The following is a 23746-nucleotide window of genomic DNA, read 5'->3' as shown; positions in this document are numbered from 1 at the left end:
CCAAATTTTCAAAGCCACAAATGAACTTTCAAATTTCTAGGTTGAGAGGCAGGTATTTTTGGTAGTCTGCATGAACCCAAGGAAAAAAACTGCCACCCAGCCAACCCCAAATCACCCACCCTTTACCTAAGTTACTTGTCACCATGACAATGTCTTTCTTACCCTGGTTAGAATAGCACCTTTTACAGTGGAAGTGATTCCCAAGACCAGTCCTAGTCCAGCGGAGACACACTCTTCCTTTACCCACACACTGAAGAGGAAATAAAACTGCCTCTACAATTTGGTAAAATATATTTTATTTCTCCAAAGAAATAGTATGAATCAGAATTCCATTTCCTAGAAACCTCTGTGTAAAATTAATTTGTGTTGTACATACCACAAAATACTCAATTTACAGTTTTTGCTTGCCATTTTCCTTTACAAGTATACTAGTCTAAGATGTACCATGTTACAACAAACACAAAAAAAAATATATTGCTAATACCTGAACATACTGCACTGCTGAATGGAACTCAGCCATAAATTAATGTTACAATGTAAAAAAAAAAGGTCTAACCACACCGATGAGTTTTGATTGTGTACGTTCTTGGGAAAACATGGTGATGACATTGTCTTTAGGCTCATGTCAGCAGTTCAAGTGCCATACGGTACAGTACAGTATGGTGGCCATACTGGTTATCATAATGTTTAGGTAAGGCTTTTTTTAAAAAAATTAATTCATTTCATAAGGTTTCCCTTGTATGGGCCACTCAAGCAGGATTAGCAGTTTACTTAAAATATTTTAACAGTGGGTTAACAGCATACTATTACTTTTATTTCATAAAAACCATTCAGAGGCCCTGTAGATACAGCACCTATTTTATAAAGTAAACGTGAACTGTGCGGTTGAGAAAGGCATCTGGATATACATCTGCTCAGAGGAGAAATAAATAGGTTCAAGCACAAAGTTTTGAAGTGCAACAAGCAAAACAAGAGAAAGGTTTTCAAAAGGAAATGTGGGGAGGGGGGGGGATACATACACAAAATGAGAAATAGCAAACCAACAGATTTTTCAAAGAAATGACATTGCATGGCACCAAACATGAAAATGTTCACTGAATAAGTAAAACAGAATCCAAATGGTGTCTGAGAATATGGTGAGAACCAATTTCACGTGTTGCATGTTGGTCTGTAGGAAAGTATGGCTCAAACTGCTCATTTCTTATGTTGTTGCTTTACTGAAATTAAGAGGGTGATCATAGGTCCAAAGACAGTCAAACTGGAGGGTGCATTTTTAATACAAAGCTGACAAAGGTGAGCAACCTTTGCTCCCCATCCACAACTTGCATATAAATAAAGATTCAGCTGTCAAGAACTGGAAGGGACTGCTGCTTACTCTTATTAGGGAAGAGTAGAGTGACCATCCATGAGCAGCTAGATTAGGCTCCAAGAATAAGAAAAAGAAGGACGTGTTTCAGATGCAAATGTACCTTGGCTGACTTGCCTCTTCCTCCTTTCTCTCCCTACTAGTAAGTAGCACCGGCTTCTCATGGGGCTTGACAGATGCCAAGGAAGATATGGAATGACCTGGGTGAAGCATGATACATTCTTTTTTTTTCCTTTTTTTTTCTTTTCTTTTTTTTTTTTTTTTTGCAATGTGAGATCTAAGTCACAATTTCTCAAATGGCTTCCCTGGATTCAGGTGACCATGTAGATCATCCCTCCGCATGCTCTTTGAGAAGCTCAAAGTGTGGAGCTATTCTGGAGCTTTTTTGGAAGCTCCAAAGTATTCTCTGCAAATGCATTTTGCTCAAAGTCCCTAAACATTGTGTGGCTGTCCAGGAGTGATTTCTGGCCAATTCCATGTTTCTAGTCAGTGTAGATAGGCCCCAAGTCACATGTGGCAACTATCTCTCTAGATAAATATGTCATTATGCCCAGAAAGAGCACAGAAAATTATTTTGAAGGAGAGATACAACAACATACTTAAAGAAATGAGCTCTTATAGAATGCTGGGTTTTTTCCCCTTGGATTTAGACCTTTATCCAACCACTAGTGAATTATAATGGCTTTCAGCATCTCATGATTGTAAAATAATTTTCTAACCTCCAGTCAGGTAACTCAATTCATGGCTGTATGCTAGGAATTCTGTTTTCTAAGAATTTGCCTTTAATCTCTAGGGCATGAGCTTGGACATTCCTGTGACATTTCACTACAAAACGATGAGATGCAAATCTGCTGCAATTCACCCAGCATTAACCAGACACAACCAACCACCCCGGTCTGGCATGAAATAGGTACACTGGCAGTAATCCCCCGTTGCAGGTTGTGAAATTCTTTGGTGAGATTTGGACAGATGATACAACTTCATTTCTATTGCCCTTCCCAATAGGTTTCACATGGACACTTGCATATATCATTCTATATATGCTTAACCAAAGAAAATCCGTTCAGCTCAGAACCCAAGGGTTAATTTGCAGTGCTTTGCTTTGGAGTTCAGTTCAAAATTATTTGTTGTGAACTGTATGTGTGGAAGAGGCACTATCTAGCCAAAGTGTGATGATTGGCTTTTCTCATCTAATAACATTAGTGTTGGGTGAAGTTAGAGGCAGCAGAGGGATTCACTCTGCAAGTTCAGACAACATGGCTTGAGACTCTAGCTCCAAAAAAATCCCTGGAAAAAATGTGCGCAATTTGATTTGTTCCAGTTAGACATTTCCCTTTTTTCAACATGAAAGAGTTAAAACTGGACAAAACATGCATAGTTCTCAGCCCAGGGAATCTGCTTTAAAAAGAGAAGAGATACTATAGACATCCAAACCATATAATTCTAGCTAGTAGCTTCTAGAACATGATATAGATTGCCAGAAGTTCTTGGACACCAAATCCCATTTTTCTCACCTACATCTTGGAAAGTTACTTTTCAGAATAATTCATTACTAGGACTGCTAAAAATAATTCATTGTTATGTCCTCAAGTACCTAGGTTTTATATGCCAAGGTACATTTTTATTTCTTTATTTTTGCTTGCCACTTCTGTTCTTTCATGCACAGGTCTATGGCCATAATAAATACTATACATGCATTCTACCTGTTGTAATACATAAGGAAGAACATAGTGTGTTGCTTCTTGTACCTCTTGTCATTTTAAAATTCCTGTTTCTTTTTAAGGAAACAGGGGGTTACCATGTCAAGATGTCTCTAAAAGTGTCATTAAAAATAATATCTTATAATAGAAAATGCTACTAATTGAACCAGGAAAGCAACTTTCTTCCCACTTTTTATTCTATTTTAAATATATAATTGCCTTAGGAACTTGTTAGACAAACACACATGCACCGAAAGGAACCCATTATCAATAACCGTGGCAGTTGTAATTTATTCCTTCCAAACTTTGACTAACCATTGACTGTGCTAGCTGTAGCTGATGGGAGCTGCAATCCAAGAACATCTGTGACCTATACCTGCTCTATAAGGAGCAAGGGAGACCTCTATACACCAAAGCCAATGGACCTGGAAAAAGTAGCAGCAGCAATATGGCTGGAGAGTAGCGAATTATATATTGTGGCCTAAAAGGCAGCCTCCAGGCCTGAGTTTTATAAACCATTTGCAAAATCTGAGATTCATAATCAACAGAAATTGAATTGCAAATGGTTTGATCTACAAAGAGACAGGAGATGCGACTTGAAGGGCCACACAATACTATTGTACATGCCTAGTACCCGTATCAGAAAGGGGAAAAAAGATTGTGCTTTTCTCAATTCTCCCTCACCTACCTGCCTTTCTCCCCTTTTATGATGCAATATGTCTCCTGGGATGATAACTGGAAGCACTTTCCACTACAAACCAAATCAGGCAACCAAAGGAGCAAGAGCATAGCAAGAATCAACACTGTGGAATGTTAAAAACAAAACAAAACACAGCTATGGACTATAGTGTGGTTAGGCAGCTTAGTGAATTAATTGCTTATGAATTAAAAATAAATTATTATAAAATAGATTTCTGTACATTTTACATATAGACCTATCTACAGATATAGGGAGAAGCAAGCTGAATGGTGGGATTAACTCTGACACATGCTTCTGCATTAGGGATCAATCCCAGCCAAAGTCATGTCCCGTCATCTGATAGAACTTCATGTTGAAGGGCCTATAGAATTCCCTCAGTCGCTGGACCACTTTCTGGTCAATGCTGGGGTGGGTCCGCCCTTTTGTTTTGCCCAGGCAGTGGGGCTTGCTGCTGCCTTCAGCCTTTTTCAGGCAGGGAAAACCCTTGGTCTTGTTGAAGTAGAAGTGTTTGTCCGTGATGATCCTCTTGAGACCCAGAAAGTCTTGGACGCGACCCAACTCACCAGCCGGGTCACTGATCAGCCTCTCTCCACTGACAAAAAGGATTTGCCCAATGGGGAAATATAGGAGCCAGTTTTCCAGGTGCTTGGCGTAAATACCAATTTGGATGGCACTCCAGGAGGTATCGATAAGGCCTGTAGTCCTGTTTTTGAAGGTCAGGCTCTCAAAGGTGGGGATGTCAGGTTTCTTGGACAGTGTTTGTGTGTAGTCAGAAATGGCTCTGGTAACAGGATCTCTCACCACCACAATGAGCTTGGTGTCCTTTGACATGGCAGAGATGCGAGCGGGTGCTTCCTTCGTGACAAAGTAGCTGGGTGTTTTCTCCATGGTGATCTGCCCATCAAGAGTTCTTGGCATCAGCTCCCTGGTAAAAGAGAAAAGCAGGAGGAAGACTGGTTAGAAAACAGAAGGGATAGACTACAACTGTCTTTCTCCATTCTCAGAACTGACAATGACAGACAATCTGCTCAGCCTGGTGGAAAGACAACATTATTTCCAACTAATTTATTTCATTTAGATCCCACCTTTCTCCCAATATGGAGCCCAAGGCAGCTCACAATACAAATTGAAGAAAATACAGCTTAAAAAATGATCATATATAACAGTTAAATAAATAACCCTGTTTAAAATAAATATCACTAATTTAACACTGCTTTGAAGCATTTAATGTAACAATATTTTTTTAAAGTTCCATTTTATTTTTGAAAAACATTAATACTGAATTCTATAATTACTGTCTCATTCAAATAATTTACTAGAATTCATTCTTATATCAAATAATCTTATATCATGTACCATTTAGGTTATATGCTGCACCTTGGAGTGCCTTTGTAAGCCACCCAAGTCCTCTTAGGGAGATGGTGGCATATTATTATTATTATTATTATTATTATTATTATTATTATTTAACAGAGTGCCATGCCAAAACGTCCAAAATGAATTGAACATTTCTATAATGATAACAGAAATCTACCACAAACACCATCAAATGGCACAGCAATTAGTTAATTGTCAAGAGCCTGTCTAAATGAAAAAGGTTCTGCAAAAGCGAGGGAGTTCAATAATGTAAAATATTCGGTTAGAGTGAAATTTATGAAGATTTATATCTTTAGGGTGAAGGTTGTCCCCTGACATTAAGTCCAGTCATGTCTGACTCTGGGGGTTGGTGCTCATCTCCATTTCTAAGGCGAAGAGTCAGGGTTGTCCGTAGATCCCTCCAAAGTCATGTGTCCACATGACTGCATGGAGCGCTGTTATCTTCCTGCCGGAGTGGTACCTATTGATCTATTCACATTTGCATGTTTTTAAACTGCTAGGTTGGCAGAAGCTGGGGCTAACAGCGGGAACTCACCTCACTCCCCGGATTCGAACCGTCAACCTTTCAGTAAGTAAGTTCAGCAGCTCAGCGGTTTAACCCACTGTACCACCAGGGACAAATTTTGTTATATAGTGTTATTTGGAGAAAATACATGACCTTGCACACATGCATTCAGATGGCAATGGAATTCTATTCTGGAACCATCTTGGTCTAAGAGAAATAAATTGGCCACAAGACTTCTGTCAATATTTCTTCCACAAGATGCCTTGTGTTGGTAAAGCAATCTACTTAGTCTGTAGATGGATTGGCCTGATTTACCCACTAACCATTTAAAACTTTATTACATTAAAGTTCTTGTTCAAACAGTTCTAATCCTCCCTCTAGAGTCCTTTAGTGTCGTCCCCCCCCCCCAAACAAAAAAAGCCCTGAAAGCAGGAAGCTGAAAAAGTCATTTAGCAACAAGCGTGCCTCACCTCGCAGACTTGCAATGTGAAAGCCAGTTCAAAGAGAGATACATTTACAGAGTTGGTTGACAGGTGGCCACGTGGTAATCCAATAGCTGAAAGCCTAATGCCTTTTGTAGCAGCTTTTTGTCTGCGCACAGGGATTCTCCACTAATCTGTTGACACTTCTCAATAAAGCAAATTGAGAGAGGGATCCCTATTAATGGGGCAGTTGTGGGGGGAGAAGAAGAAGAAGGATGTGCAGAAGTGTTTCATATGTCAGTCTTCTCAATAACAAAATGGCAGACACAAGTTGAGAGGTAGTCATGAGCTTCCAAAGGCAGTCCCAGAAGATGAACTGACAGAAGACTCATGCCTCAGCTTGGCATCAGTAATCCCAGATTTCTTATAGAAGATCCGAGATACACAGCAGGGGTGGGAACAGTGCCATCCACAGGATATATATTGTATTAGATGAGTCTGGTTTTGTTTGTTTGATTGTTTTTTTTTTCATGTCAGGAGCAACTTGAGAAACTTCTGGTGTGAGAGAATTGGCCATCTGCAAGGACGTTGCCCAAGGGGACATCTGGATGTTTTGATGTTTTACTATATTTGTGGGAGGTTTCTCTCATCTCCTCACATGGTAAGTGGGAGCTGGCCGATGAGTCTGCTACTACCACTAAATCACCACTGAATCCCTCCAGCTTCTTGTACCCCCGCCATTTCTTATAGCAGAAAATAACAATTTTCAGACAAAAAAATGTTTAAAGCTTTGGTGGTAGCTTTAAAATACTGTTTCAGATGTGTGCTCTCAGTAGGAAGCCCCCTCCTCAAGAAAGTCTGTTCTTACATCACCCATATCACCAATATTGATAAAATAGTGAAGAGTAGAGACATCACATTGGCAACGAAGATCCACATAGTCAAAGCAATGGTATTCCCTGTAGTAGCCTATGGGTGTGAGATCTGGACCATAAGGAAGGCTGCACAAAGGAAGATAGCCACTTTTGAACTGTGGTTCTGGAGGAAAATTCTGAGAGTGCCTTGGACTGCAAGAAAATCAAACCAATCCATACTTCAGAAAATAACGCCTGGCTGCTCACTGGAGGGAAGGATAGAGGCAAAGATGAAGTGCTTTGGTCACATAATGAGAGGACAGGGAAGCTTGGAGAAGATAATGATGCTGGTGAAAATGGAAGGAAAAAGAAAGAGGAGCCAACCAAGGGCAAGATGGATGGATGGTATCCTTGAAGTGACTCGCTTGACTCTGAAGGAGCTGGGGGGCACCAAGGAGCTCTAGCGTGGGTTGGTCCAAGAGCTGGAAGTGACTGAACAAATAAACAACAAACATCACCCGTAATATGGTGATGTGGGCCACTGAAATGAAGAGGTAAAGATGAAGGACAGAGAGATTAGAGTGGATTGATTCCTTGGCAGAGAAACAGAATGGGGAAAAGGCTATCACAGAATATGTTCAAGTGCTTACCAGAGAAAACAATAGGTCTTACAAAAATTTGCTTCTTAAAGCTTCTCCTTGTACTGTCTCAGGAATTGCTCCATCTCCCTGCTGCATGAAGCCAGCCATTTTAATTTGCAAGCAGCTGCTGTGCATTCACTTTTAAACAAGGACAATAAGAGCCAAAATAATTGGGATGAAATAAAATGTGTTTCAAGGATTAAAGTTGGAACTGCTGTGCTTGGAGAGAGAAAAGGTGTTGTTTCTGCGTGCATGGTTCCTGCACATCTGCTTAGGTAGGATGCTATCACTTGCCATTTTAGTTTGTAAGTGTTCCAATAAGAGAAGCATAAGCTTTGGGGGGGGGGGGGGGGGATATGCATAGGAATAAGAGAAGTGGGACTAGAAGAAGGAACAGTAAGCAGGCAATTCTAGGAACCAATCAACAGAGGGACATCTTTATAGAGAGAATCATAGAGTTGGAAGTGACCTCATGGGCCATCCAGTCCAACCTCCTACCAAGAAACAGGAAGGAAGATTCTAAGCTAAAGAAAGCAGAATGATCCACTCTGATGAAAGCAAGAGGAGTAGGAGCAGAATTTTTCTTTCCCTTTCTTAGCAGCTCTAATGGGAAAGGAACAAGTATGCCAAGACCTGTGCTGGTCTATTTCAGGGCTAAGTTTCTTGGAATATCATATCAAGCTAAATTTTAGAGAAAAGGAATTGTCAGACCAACTTGTTTAAATGTTGCTGTAAGCCAACAGGCGATTTGAAGACAAATACACACAAACATCAAGGGAACAAAGGAATATAGGATCCTGGAATGGATATCTATGGCAAACCCTAATAGACACCAACCAAACAGTCTCATTTGCTCCTCCTACCAGCAGCAGAACATCTACACTGGGGGCTTCTTGGTGAGCACACCATCCCTGGTATTGTTGTCATTTTAGTGGTGGACCTCACTTGCAAAACAGTTATTCCTAAGTTCCTTCCTCCCACCTGTAACCAGTCACAGGATTCTAGTAGCCTGAATGTAAGTTTCCCACAATACAACAATGCAAGGCAAAGCCTAACTAGGTCTGGTTCTATACTGCCCTATAACCCAGGATCTGATCCCAGATAGTCTGCTTATCCCAGATTATCAAACACATATAATTCACAGTTCAAAGCAGATAACCTGGGCTCAGATCCTGGGATATAGGGCAGTGTAGATCCAGCCACCAAGGAGGAAACTGAGGAACCTGCTCACAGTCACACAGCAATAGTTTCTTTACAATAGCCAAGATGGAAACCTAGAGCTTTCTCAGCTTTTCCTAGGTTTGCAAAATGCTATTTTAGTTATAGAAGTATTAAACACTTACTTACGCTCATGGCCACATCATGAAGCTGATCCCTGTTATTCCCTCATCCTACTGAGTCTATGGCTAATCTGAAATTTTCTTTACTAGCCTGCAGCAGTTCAACATATGCTTATTATTTTCACTACAGCTCAACAAAATCAAAATAATAATAATAATACAGACTTGTTCTTCTACCAGTTGAACAGAGGACATTGTAACTTCCGTTTTGCAAAATCTGGCTCCCATTGATATGGATTTAGAGTTTTGACTAAAAATTCACAGGTGCTTGGCTATGTAATATTCCAGCTAAAATCCTGATATTCTGCAGAATTATAGTTGAATTGGGGAGGTGGATAAAATTGAAGATCATTATACTCTGTAACAAGAACCTGAACTTTGCAGAGGGTTGCTTTTTAAGCAAGGTGCAATTTGAAAAGCCGAAGTAAGGGAATAGGCAGAAGGATCAGGCTTTCAAGGGGAAAATACTTGACTGAAATTACTAAAAGTACAATAAAAATGACCATGTGTGAAATTGCATTTCTTGCTGTTACTATGCTGAGTGGCTGGGGGGGGGGGGGGGGCAATTCTCATGTTTTTATATCTGCTTTATTATGGCAGATGTAGTTTACTGCACTCTTCAGATGCTGCTGAGCGAAACTCTCAACATCTCAGTAGAATAGATAATTGAATGCCAGAGGTGTCACCAATGGACCAACTGGCCTTTGAAGCAGAAGAAGCCTACAAGGTAGTAAATGCTGGAAAAAAATATAAAAGCCAGGTTTTAGCTTATATATAGGTCCTTTTTCCTTATCGTTTGAGCATTGCAAACCCGAACAATAAGACTGTAAGAGAGGTATGAAGTATAATTTGAGAAGATGAAATGAGAATCCATAGTTTTGGAGAGTCTCATTACATTATACTAAGAACCTAATTAGTCATAGAATTCTTTTTAAAAACATTTAGTACATTTTAAGGACCTGCTTCTGCAACATAGCCCGGGCTTCATAAATGTCCACTAAATGAAGAATGAAATGCTTGGGAGAATTCCCTGGCTCTACTCCACCTTTCTAGCCTTTAACCTTTTACCTTTTTTACCCTCATAACTTTTGAAAGCTGTAGGTAATACTTGGCTCCATTTCACAAGGCCAAAAAAGAGCTTTATACTGTAGAATAGCATCTTCCTAGACTAGCTCTTCCCCTGGCTTTTAATCTTCTTTTCATACCATGAGAGATCCCTAAGACTCAAATAACAGTGCCAGCAGATAACAAGTTATCTTTAGAAAAGGTAGCATTCACTTGTCAGATTTGCATTAGTGTGAAAAGCCTTTAGAGATGAGGAAGATTATTCAGAAAGGATGTAGTCTTTGGAGAGAGGTATCAGCTGTTGTATCTCTGAGAAATGAGACCCTTCCCTATTTCATGAAGCATTATATGTATTGCAGTATGTATATGGTAAATAAATATACCAAGTGTCAATTGGCAGTCACACAGCCTTAGTCATGGCCTGGGGATGTGATGAATGTATTGTATTTATACTCCTTCTTCCTTCTAGGAATTGAGTTGAAGCCCTTGTGCGCCCAGTCTTCCATCCAGTCCCTTTCCAAATCAAGAATTCTTTTTTATGAGTGTATAGTTTTATATTTAACATGATAGATTTTTAAATTGTTTCAACTTCTTTTAAAAACATTTTTATTTAAAAACTTATTTAAACTATGTTCTCTCATGTTGGGAGAAAGGCAGGATAATTTGCTAGTTCATCAATTAATTCTGCAAGGTTGCTACACCATGCACTAGACATGTGCATTTGGAAGCCCATGGTCCTGCTAACATGGTTCCTCTTGCACGCCATCTGTTTTTTCCTATTAACATGCAACACAGGGATGTTCAACAGTGCTCTCCGAGAGGGAAAAGACACTTTCAGAAACTGCTCTGGTGGTAAACATTCTTGATAACCAATTAATATGGTTTCAATAAGTAATGCAGAGGGAAATGCAATAGTATGTCAATGTAAGCATGCTTCACATGTTGTATTTCCAGAGACATCTAGTTAGCCGGGTAGGAAGAGAACACAAACCAGGTGGCCACTTTGCCACCAACAGGATTCTTCTTATTTTTAAGTTGTCCTTTCAACAAGGCATTTTGTTTCCCACCAGCAGAAGAATCTCTTGCTGGAGGGAGAACCACTGTCTAGTTTTCATGCGCACTTCCATTTCCCCAGGAGACAGTGTATATCTCACTTCCTCTGCTTCCCCCTGGCCCTCTTCTCAAATCTCTGTGGGGTTTCTCTAAAGCAGCCCCACTTAAAGGAAACAAAGAGAAAGAGGTTGGTGGGGAGGAACGGAAAATAAGCAGCCAATAATGGGGTAGTGGTTAGATTAAAAGCTCACTGGTGTTTATGGAGCAGTTGCTTTAGACATTCTCTCATCATTATCAGGGACTCATTTCACATGGCTGGGCCAGAGGGGTAAATGGAGTAATCTGTAGCCATTTCCTGCATAGGGTGTGTGTGTGCTGGTCACGTCAAGGGAAGAAAAAGGGAAAAAAGGGTTTCTTGGAAATAAGATGACTCAGAACAAGTAGAGCCAATTTGGAGGTTGGGGTGGAAAAACCTAAGTGTCTAGCTATGTTTCGCACAAAAGGCCTTTTAAAAAAAGGCTTATTTTTCTGTTCTTCGTTAGTTACTTAATCCATGCTTTTCCACCCTCTCTCGCAAGATGTTCTCCATAAGTTTGACAAGCTACTGCAGCCATATTATAGGATGGAAAACACAGGAACCTCCACCACCAATCCATGTTCTTTCTATTTGATGACACGGAAGTCCACGGGGCCTGGAACAAAGCTTACAGCAGCTTGAGTGACCTCTTTAATCTTTGCATTTGGCAGAGGGATGGCATGAGGACTCTGGCTCCATCTGACCAAATGGGCTGAGCATTCATTAATCCCTTTGCTCCCTGAAGTTGCATTATTCATCAGTTTCTCTCCATTTAAGAGTTCAAAAAAGGGAGAAAGAAAGAAAGAAAAAAACACAGGCATCAGCAACTTTTATACTTTGCATGTACAAGCTATTAAGGAAGTAACCCACAAATCATTTAAATGAAAAGTCTCAGCAAAAGCAAGTCTGTGCCCATGTTAACAGCCTACACAAAACCCCAGCTGTGGTGGAGACTGTGGTTCCACCAGTGAAGCTTTGGGTTTGCAGGACTCATGCTCCAGTTGTGCACATAAATGGGAACCTCTGATAGCCCTGTCCTCTCTTTTCCATGCAGGTTCAGCCATCTATGATTGACACCTATCTATGGGTGGAGGATGGGAGCTCAACTGAGACTCCTCTCCCAGTCTGCTGATCCCGTTGTAATTGCTCCCGTTCATATAACGCTCCCCATCCACCCCCACCCTGCATGGATTGCCAGCACAGACAAGGGCTTTTCGGCAGCAATCATGGGTGAGTGAATACATTTAAATTCAATAAGAGCTGCTTCAAAGAAGTTAAGATTAACACAGAAGCTTTTCAAGTGGCCAAGGAGGAATGTAAAATTAGAAGCAGCTCCAAAAAGCAGGAGAAGTCTGAACATCATGATTAATTAGACCTCATTTCCATGTAGCCAAATTAGCTTAATCGCCCCTGTTATGAATTTAACTCTCTGACAATTCAAAAAGAACAAGCTTAACAGGCAATAGATGGAGAATGGCAGAAAATGCAACGCTGCATAAAAAGACACTCCTCCTGCCCTGAAGAGAAGGGAACAAAATGAAATCCTACTATTAACCCCAAATGAATCCCTATAGAAGAATTTTTTCCATAGGCAAAAACAGGGGATACAATTGAAACTAAGCTTCCAAAGCATACACTTTAAATTTTAAGATATATTTGTCTGAAATGTGTGTGTGGGGGGGGGGGGGGGGGGATTTCAACATAAAGATTATGTCTGCATTGGTTATTCCAAACTTATTTTTTTGAGAACATAGCCCAGTCTCCTGGAAATCATGCACACATTGATTAACCCACTGCTATAATTTAAAAATGCTTATAAAATCCCAGCTCAAGGGAGTATTTTTCTACTGTGAGAGAAAGTGGGATATTCCAGACATACTCCCAGTATCTTCAACAGATTATAATTCCAGAGACTATGGAGTGGAGGGTGCAGCTGTAGTGTTCAGAGTGCCAATTTACAAAGTCAACAACTACAAACTGATATGCCTGTACATTCTTGCTCTGCACAGTTTTCCCACTTTTTTTTCAATAAGAGGGACTAACAACTATTCAGACTTCTCATTTGTAAATCTGGCATTCCATACCTGCTAATAAATATTCATAGCCAAAGAATCCTGCACCATCAATACACTGAAATATGCAAAGGATTAAAAATAATCTAATCTTCTGCTGTCCAACAAAATTGGATATGGTTTAAATTCCCACAGAAGAGAGCTACACATTATTCTCAAATCCACTTCTCTCTTTGCCAACCCTAACATGGGAACAAAAATTGATGGGACTCATTTAACTTCCTGTTTGGAGGAATTCTATTTCACCCAAGGTTCTTTGCTATCATGGACGTAAATCTCCATTTTTCAACATCACAGCCTCATGGTGTCAAGACAGAAAGTCACATGACCACACTGATGGGAAAGTCAAAATGAGTAGAATGTTCCAGTGGCGAAACACTGACAAACATGCAGGAGAGCAAATGGAGAGAAGGCAGTTGTGACTAAACCTCAATAGCTCCCTAATCTTTTAGGTAAGGCATTGTCTGAAAGTTTGTTTGAATCTTAGCAAAAGAAACTGCTTCCTTTACACAGAAAATGTAAGCAGGTACAGCTCAACTAAGTCATTGCTCTAAACCAGGGGTCCTCAAACTAAGGCCCAGGGGCCAGATGCGGCCCTCCAAGGTCATTTACCCGGCCCTCGCTCAGGGTCAACCTAAGTCTGAAACGACTTGAAAGCACACAACAACAATGACAACAATCCTATCTCATGAGCCAACGTAGGCTCACACTTCCCATTGAGCTACTAATAAGTTTATATTTGTTAAATTGTTCTTCATTTTAATTATTGTGTTGTTTCTAACTGATTTTTCCACTACAAATAAGATATGTGGTATGTATAGGAATTCATTCATGTTTTTTTTTCAAATTATAATCCGGCCCTCCAACAGTTTGAGGAACTGTGACCTGGCCCTCTGTTTAAAAAGTTTGTGGACCCCTGCTCTAAACTGAATACCAGCTCTTGGCAGAAAGTGTGGTGGACCCATTGACCTGAGATAAGCAAGAGCTAACCACAACTTTCGCCATTTCCTTGTCAGAGTCCAATGGGGACAATTAATGTAATGGTTCAATTAACAATTTTCAAATGATATCAAATGATATTTCTATGAACCATAGAACAGCGCATGAAGCACAGAGTAAAAATTACAATATGAAACAAATCAAGGCTTGGAACTACTCATAAGGCCAGCACATTATGGCCTGAAGACCTTTGTCAACAGAGTTAGAAGCGTCTGTCCAAACAAAAGACTTGGAAGTGAACAATTTGAGGAATATACAGCTCCCTTTGACAATCCCCATTTTTGGACATTTTTGGTGTTTGATACTTTTATGTGAAGAACCGGAGAACTCACCCAGTTCTAGTCTGAGAGATGCAAACAAACAAAGAGCATTTAATAATCTGGTTTCCCATGAGAGGTCTGAACACAGGAGGGATGGCTACAGGAGTTCCTGTTGGAAGATCTACTTTTGTTACCTTCTCCAGCAGGAGATTCCATTTTCTCGGGACCATGCTGTTCAACTCCTGTGGGCTGTATTCATGTATTGGGCCTACAAGAGTAAGTCACCTTGTCAACTTTTTCACCCGCAATTCATCACCACTATAGCAGCTCTTCACAATCAGTTTCTGTACCCCCTCAGCAAGAGCCATCCCCCTTTTCTCAGCCTGGGTGAGATGAGGGGGCTGTTCAACCGCACAAAAGCCACACTACTGCAGAGAGGCCGCTCGCAGCATTGTATGAGGTTAAAGGGCCAGAACGGGACTGGCTACCTGGTGGAATCCATGTGACAGGCTGCTAGCAGCTTTTTGTTTATGGCCTGCCCACACGGGAAGCACTAACCCAGGTCCGGTGGCAAAACAGACAAAAGGAGATGTAGGCTTTCAATGAGCAAGAAACTGTTCTATTTATCCAACAATGTCTTGGTCCACTGGACCAAACACTCAATGAGCAGCCGCTTAAAGGCCTTTTCATTGACTTCTCCCTGTGTAAGAGGCTTGCCACCTTGGGGGAACTGGGAGAGGTCAAACAGGGTAACTTAGAAAAGGGAGGTGGGCTTCTTGACAAGGACAGTGATTCTTTAAGAAACACCCAGAGGCAGGATTTTGTTTTAATTTTTTGACAAGCATGGCCTCTAGGAAAATTGTATTTGTATCATCAGCAGTCAGACTGAAAATTCCCATTCCACAGTTTCTTCAGAAGATTGAGTGCTCAACTTCCAGAACATTCGTAAGCAGGAACCCATCTGACCGAGCATATCCTTTCTCTGTTACTAGCTGTAGCCAATTCCAGTTTATCTTTTCTACTCTTCATCTAGACTACCTTCTTATCGGCACCACTCCTAATGAGCAGATATAAAAAGAGTTGATGAAGAAATTATTTTCAACTTGAAATTATCTTCAGCCTGCCCATGTAGCTGCTCAAATGAAAAGTGATCCCTTTGCATGACCCCTCTGCCTGTCGAAAATATTGCTTGCAATGCTTCTTATCACAGAAAAAAGTCAATAGTCCTTTATCCAGAAAAGAACATAGAAGTCTTCTATCCCTTCCTCTGGCCAATACTGAAAAAATTACTTTGAGTACTACATTTCACATAATCCCCTAGTCAGCATGACTTTCCATATATCCCCATTGTAACACTAAATCAGTAACAAAATCTAGTACCACATTTCATAGAATCATAGAGTTGCAAGAGACCTTGTGGGCCATCCAGTCCAACCCTTTACCAAGAAGCAGGAAAATCGTATTCAAAGCACCTCTGACAGATGGCCATCCAGCCTCTGTTTAAAAGCCTCCAAAGAAGGAGCCTCCACCACACTCCGGGGCAGAGTTCCACTGCTGAACAGCTCTATAGTTAGGAAGTTCTTCCTCATGTTCAGGTGGAATCTCATTTCCTGTAGTCTCCAGGGCAGCAGAAAACAAGCCTGCTCCCTCCTCCCTATGACTTCCCCTCACATATTTATACATGGCCATCATGTCTTCTCTCAGCCTTCTCTTCTTCAGGCTAAACATTCCCAGCCATTTAAGTCACTCCTCATAGGTCTTGTTCTCCAGACCCTTGATCATTTTAGTTGCCCTCCTCTAGACACAATCCAGCTTGTCAACATATCCTTTAGAACTGTACACACTATTCCAGGTGAGGTCGGACTAAGGTAGAATAGAGGGGTAGCATGACTTCCCTAGATCTCGACACTATACTCCTATTTATGCAGGCCAAAAATCCCATTGGCTTTTTTTCCCCACCACATGACATTGTTGGCTCAGGTTAAACTTGTTGCCACCAAATGTGCTCTAGACCATTGCCCTTCCTGGCTAATAAAACAGGCCAGAGGGGGACTTGGTGAGTGGGTCAGGGAAGTGATTAACACCTCCCTACATTCGGGCAGGATCCCTGTAGGTCTCAAAGAGGCTGTGGCAAGACCACTTCTTTAAAAACCTTCCTTAGACCCCTCTACACTGGACAACTACAGACCAATCTCCAACCTCCCATTTTTGCAGGCAAGCAGGTCAAGACTTTCCTCTGCCAACAGGTTTGGGGAAAGGTAGGGAAGGGTGAGGGTTTCTGGGAAGAGTGAATGGTTTTGGGGGGGATGTGGGTTTTAAAGTCCATTTTGGTGTATTTACTGTATTTTAAATCTTTTTTTACTACATTGTTATTATTTGTTTTTTAACTTTTGTATTGCTTTTTAAAACTGTTTTGTATGGATAGATGTTAGCCGCCTTGAGTCACCATGGGGAGAAAGGTAGGATATAAATGATTGTGATGATAATTAGTAGTAGTAGTAGTAGTAGTAGTAGTTGTTGTTGTTGTTTGGTGAGGCATTAGGGCTGCTTGAGAATTCCACTGCTTGAGAATTCCACTGAATGTTCCCAGTGCAGTTAAATGCAACCCTGATACTATAATTGTGTGGTGTAAAGTGGCCCCAAGCTACAAACCTCCCTTTTGCCTTTTGCCTTTTGCCTCTGACATGAACTCACAAGGTTGCCTTAGGGAAGCTGCACCTTCTCAAACTCATATCATTTCTGCCATCCGCAAGAGGTGGAGATAATTGCACTGACTGAAAGGTATCTTGCAAACTATGCAGATTAGATAATTCATATTAAGCCCATTGGGCACCTGAACGTGTCACGTAAGTGTCAAGGCTGACCTTTACAAAAGAGCAGCAATGGCTGTCAAATTAAACCTCTCCCACATCTCAGATGTATGAAACAGAACAGTCTTTTGGATTACATCCTCTCCAGCTTCTTCTGTCCATGCCAACTTCAGACACAGCCTCTGAGCATGACATGCAATCGATAGGACAAGGTGAAAACTCACCCACAGTGGAAAGAATGAAATAGAATACTGCTGTCACAGGGGTGATGTTGTTCCTCTTATATCGTGAGCTCTTGAAATATTGGGGCTTTATGTCCAGAGAGACAAAAAGCAAGGATAGTGGGAGTTAAGGAGGCCAGAGATAATCAAATGACAGAATGGAAGTGTGATGGGTCATACAAGGGGCTGACAAACCAAAGGAAAGGGCAACATTATCTGTTGGTCTGCTCGGTCAGCTTCTCTTCTGTCTTAACCTTTTAAGAAAAATGAACTAAATGAACATCTAAGAACTTGTAACTTTTGTTTGTAGCAGTATTTATTTCACCTACCCCAGTTTCTCCTAACATCTCATCTTCTAACTTAGCAAGTTTGCCTGTATTTTTAAACTTGAGATGTTTCTCCAAATAAACTTTTAGTTGGGTAAAGATGTTGTAGATGCTGGGATTTTGTTGCCATAGCATGGTGTGTGACATGAGCTAGTGTATATTTATTTGGAAGCTAAGCCACATTGTGTTCAGTAGGTTTTATTCAATTAAATGTTTGCTTAGGACTAAAGTTTAGGAGTAGAGAAACAAAGGATTAGGGTGCTTATTTACTAACTCAACAGGAGAGGTCTGTCATCATATGGGCAAGGTGTGAGACGCATCTTCGTAACCATAACTCCTGTCCATAAGAGGATATAACAACAACAACAACATGTCCAAAGTTGAAAAGGTCACTCTTTAAAGCTACCGTCAAGGCAGAAGGTGACCCAGACAATGCGTGCTGCACAATAATTTGCTTCATGCTGGAATAAAGAGGTCAAGCAAATTAATACACTGTTGATCCTCTCTGCACACTGAGCCTTAAATGCATTTTAATACAAATGGGATTGCCTTCTCCAATCTCCCATTATTGGATTGGCGATTAGTCATAGAGATAGAAAAACAGTGCATCTGAAATTGAATTAGCCTGGCCATCAAGCAAGAACGTCAGCTCCAAGGCATGCTTGGAGAGGAATCTAATGTTTACAAAGGACTTGTGAAAAAAGCCAGGGGCTCTTACAACTGTCTCCTCCACAGGTGAGAGAACTGATGTGAAGCTGAAGTCAGGGGACAGAATCAAATGCCCTGGTGTGCTGCTGATGCAAAGAGAAGAGAAGGGCACAAATCAAGCCCAAGCCGAGCAGGAAGCAAACCTTTCCTCCCCATGTTAACTTTAATGATGTTAATGGGACGCTAATGCTCCACCAGAAGGCACAATCTCATTTGAATCTGGTGCTGGAAGAATTCTCACCTAAGGAAGATTCCTTCCTAGTGCTGCATTTAAGATGAGGCTAGGTACTTTAGCAACATTACAATCTCACTGGGAGCCCTATCAAACTACACAATTATAGTCTAATTATTCAGTTGTAACTGCAATGGCAAAATTCTGTGGAATTCTGGGATTTGTAGTTTAGTGAGGTGCAAGAGCCCTTTGGATGGACTAATGGTGCTATAGCACTGTGGTGTAATAGCACCCTTAGCCTTGATTTTGCTGTTTGGGTACAATAATGTCCCATTATTGTGCTTTTCCTGTATGACAGGGCATTGGACTTGATGGCCCATGTGGTCTCTTCCAACTCAATTATTCTATGACTCTATGTGGGGGTTGTAAAAAAAAAGCTGGTGTTGCATATAGTTCATGGAATGCCCATTCTTGAGTTTAAAATATTTATATAATAATAATAATAATAATAATAATAATTTTATTTCTTACCCGCCTCTCCTCATGGCTTGAGGCGGGTTAAATAATAAGTAAAACACAAACATTGCAAATACAGATACATATATTAAAATGTATTTCTATAAAAATTACATATTAAAATATATTTCTATAAAATACATATTAAAATACACAAAATAGAGATTGAACACTTAAAATACATGCTTGGGTACAACCCCCCCTTCCCCTCCTCTGGATGCCATGACAGTTTATAAGTAATATATTGCAGATAAAAGGGACCAAATACAACACAGTACAATCTCAGTGTAAGAATGCAAATGAAAAGATGGACGAGTCTAAGCAACTGCTGATTTGATCATGATTTTAAAAGATGTGGATTTGTGATGGGTTTTGACTTGCTTGACTGTAACAAAGGGTGGTATACATTATCATTTGCCTTTAAGTAATATGCAGAGTGACTGTGATGTACAGTGATGAAGGAAAAGGTTGGTGCGCACTTCCGGGAATACAATTTAGCTTGACAGCTACTGTGCCTGTGAAATGCTAACTATTCTGTGTACAGGGCTAGCTAGGCCCATGCAACTCACTCACTGCCTTGGGTCCTATTATTGTGAGAAAAGTAGGGTATAAATGAATCAGAGGTATCAGAGGAAGCAGATGTTTAACTGAACTGTAGCTTGCATAAACCAGTGGTTTTCAACCTTTTAGGTGCAGATGTTTTGGATACTGATTCCTTGACCATTGCTATGATGGGTGGGACTACTGGGATTGGAAGTTTAGAACACCTGGAAGACCAACGAACTACAGAAGGACTGTCCTTGTTTAAAAATCACTCTCAGGTCTGAGGAAGAGTGGTGAATGCATACTGAAACATCTGCCTAGAGAAAAGCAATACACTGCATATGTATCTGTGGGTGGATGGGAAAAGGTTTTGGGACTCTGGAAGTTGAACTTGAGTGGGCAGGAAATGCACTGGATTCTCTTTGTGGAAAGAGAAAGACTCCTGTTACTTGGAGAAATGGGATTCATTTCATAACTTTGACTTAAGCAGTCAGATAGTATCGAGATATCTTTCAAAGAGAGTGACTGAGGCATGAAGGTGCTCTCTGCTGTAGGTATATATAATTTCTAATTACACAGATAAGTTTTAATGAAAGACTCTGCATTTCCAGCTCAGTAATTTGACAGGGACAGAAGCAAGGTTATAATTATGGAAGGCTCCCCTCCGGCCACCATTAGTAAGAAACTGGCTATTACCTTCAGGATATGTTCACTGCTTCCTCCTGTTGCTTACAAGCTGGCAATTGCTCTTCAGAGCAATAGGAAGAGGATCTGAAATCCAATCGCACCCTCCCTCCTGTGCATGCTTCTCATAATCTTAATCCTCCAAGTATGGAGGCTAACTCCTGCATGGCAACATGTCAGTATAAATGCTAAGTAAGCCAATGTAGCTGGAGTTATTCATTTATTCAGATGCTTTGGCTGCTCCTCAGGCCACTAAGAAACTGTTGCATGGGACTTTGAGCATGTACTCAGTGGAAGTTGGTACACTTGACACCAAACTTGGATTAGAGTTCATACAATATATTTCATGGGTAAGGTGAAGACTCGGGAAAATGCCATATCACTTTATAGCACATAGCTCCCTCAGTTGTGCAAGCAGACATTTCTTCCACCTCAAATCCAGTGGTTACAGACTGTTAGAAGAGTTAGTCCTTGCATTTATTACCCACATCATAAGGAGCCCCCAGTGGCGCAGTGGGTTAAACCCCTGTGCCGGCAGGACTGAAGACCGACAGGTCGCAGGTTCGAATCTGGGGAGAGGCGGATGAGCTCCCTCTATCAGCTCCAGCTCCTCATGCGGGGACATGAGAGAAGCCTCCTACAAGAATGATAAAACATCAAATCATCCGGGCATCCTCTGGGCAATGTCCTTGCAGACGGCCAATTCTCTCACACCAGAAGCGACTTGCAGTTTCTCAAGTCGCTCCTGACACGACAAAATAACCCCCACATCATGCATTTTCACAACAGATCAGAGATTGGGTTGTTGTAGGTTTTTCGGGCTATATGGCCATGTTCTAGAAGCATTCTCTCCTAACGTTTCACCTGCATCTATGGCAAGAATCCTCAGAGGTTGTGGGGTCTTTACTCATTTTTTTTGCACATTCACATGCCCCCAACTTGTGCCATCTCTATAACATTGCTGCAGAAGATAAAATCATTTAAAGATAGTAAGCCAATAAAGGAAGAGTTGGGTGCATTTTGTCCTCTTTTCCTGCAGAACAGAGATTCCAACGCCAACCACTCATTCAAAACAGTAACCTGAAACAAATTGTGCTACTGCAGAAGCATTTGCAGAAAACTTTCTATCTCACCTGTAAACTCAAAGGTCACAGGAGGACATCATCAAAGATCATTATCTGTCTTGCAGAATGACAAAGGGTTCCCTGCCCCTATAAGTTTGTATCAAGGCCTGAGGTGAAATACTAGCCTACTATCCCACTTTATCAAAGCTTGATCCTCCTTTCTGACTAGTCTTTACCCTTCTCACCTTCCTGCCAAACACCATGCAGATGACAGTTAAGCTCATTAGCCCAGAGAAGACTTAGAAATGGAAATAAATCAGAATTGCCTCAAAGAGATCTAGGTCAAAGATGTAACAAGCTGGTTTCAGCACATTAGACAGTCAATATACCAATTATGCCTCTGTTGGCTTGCTCCATCCTATCTCCCGAAGCAATGCTTGAAGCAATAGTAAGTTTAGTCATTAACTGCTATGTGGATACTTTCTTCACTATGACCATAAGAGGGTGCAACTTCTGTAGAAGATATTTGAGTATCCCAACTAACTGTTCTTTCCTCAAGCCCAACAGCTCCCATCTATTCTCCAAACCAAGTGCTCTAGCCCTGTAGATCCTAGAATTTTACAGCTGGAAAACTGCATGCATATTTACAAGAACCAGAGAAGGCAGGATTGGAAAGAACATTCTGTATCTCAGGAAACCCAACAGTGCAGATGTATTATCCCCAGATACAGTACTACCAGAAGCACAGAATCTTTACTTGCTAGGAAATTTTGCCTTGCAGCAGAGATAACAGGAAGTGAAAGGAGAGGGGATTTGGCCTGCGCTCAATACAGCTTACTGAAGATACTTTGCTGTAAATACTGTAGTAACCTTGCCTGGATTTTGCCTGCAGTCACTGTGCTTAATACGATCGTTGTCATTTACATGCAGTCATTTAAGTCACAGTACCATACAAATGGCTACAATTCCATAACTTGTTTTCTCATCCTATTTTAATTTCACATGCTGTTGTTGTTTTTTTATCCTCTCAAAATACACCTTAACTCAGTAAGGATGCAGGATCCCACATCAAGCAGAAGAAGCTGCTCTGAGCTATTGGGTGGCCTGAGGCAGAAATGTTAAACATCATTTCTCCTGCTAGAACAGGTTAAGGATCTCTTATCTGGAATTCTAAAATCCAGAACTGTCCACATTGAGTGGCCTAGATAGCAAGATCTTTGCTTTCTGATGGTTCAGTGTACACAAACTTTGTTTCACATACAAAAATATTAACATACTATGTATAAAATTACCTTCTGGGGTATATGAGACATACATAAATTTTGTGTTTGGATTTGGGTCCCATTGTCATGGCATTGACCTCACCTCTGAGGAAGCTTGCCATAGATGCAGGCGAAACGTCAGGAGAAATGCCTCTAGAACATGGCCATATAGCCCGAAAAACCCACAAGAACTGAGTGATTCCGGCCATGAAAGCCTTCGACAATATATGTAAATATTCCAAAGTACAAAAAAATCCAAAATATGAAACACTTCCCAAGCATTTCAGAGGAGGAATGTTCAACACATAATAATAAAATTGGTAGTTTACTACCCCTTAAACCTATGCCAAAATCTACCACCTGAAAAGTACTACTTCACTGTTCACACATACATAAATATTCACTAGTGATTTCTCAATGAACTTACATGACTAACAACAAAAAGGGGGTTATTTCCATGTCTGGCAGGGAACTTTATTGATGAGCAAAAGTGTTCAGATTCCTCATGCACTTAAAACCCAGAAAGACAAATTCATCACTAAGCACATGTTGCACATCAGATCTATTTGTCATTTGTTTGCTGATTTCCAGTCACTACTGAAGTTACACCAAAAGCATTTCTGGCCTCTAACAGAACTAAACACAATCCTAGGCATCAAATGTATATTTTAATTTGGAACAGGAGAAAAAGTATTTCTAGATAACTTTTATTCAGTTCTACAGACAGTACATGATGGAAAGTAACATCTGAGTGACGACTCAATAATCTAGTGTGAAAAGAAGGACAATGTACTGAAATTTAAGCAGATTATTATTATTTATTTCTATGTTATTGTCCATTCATATTTCACCACTAAGATACTTATTCATAAGGGTTGACTGCCTGAAGTGTTGTCTCAAAGGATGCAGCTATGTACTATATGTCCATTTCTTTTACATTTGTGTGTTTGACTATTGTTTTACACACTACACATAAGAAGCCAGCTGTCTGTAGTATCCAGCAATTATAC

At 40.6% G+C, this 23746-nt stretch overlaps 1 protein-coding gene across 1 annotated transcript in view; it reads right to left on the bottom strand.

Moving 5' to 3' along the window:
* Positions 1–279: 279 nt before the first annotated feature.
* Positions 280–23746, bottom strand: part of LOC132768531 (heparan sulfate glucosamine 3-O-sulfotransferase 3B1-like) — a 40474-nt gene continuing 17007 nt past the window's right edge. The window contains exon 2 of the mRNA XM_060764520.2: positions 280–4691. Within this exon, the coding sequence (XP_060620503.1) occupies positions 4073–4691 (619 nt within the window). The 3' untranslated portion in view covers positions 280–4072. The remainder of the gene's footprint in view (positions 4692–23746) is intronic.

Source organism: Anolis sagrei, chromosome 2 (genome assembly GCF_037176765.1).
Source record: "Anolis sagrei isolate rAnoSag1 chromosome 2, rAnoSag1.mat, whole genome shotgun sequence".
NCBI classification, from domain to species: domain Eukaryota; kingdom Metazoa; phylum Chordata; class Lepidosauria; order Squamata; family Dactyloidae; genus Anolis; species Anolis sagrei.
Note: the sequence above shows the minus strand (reverse complement) of the source record. Positions and strands in the feature narration are given on the sequence as shown.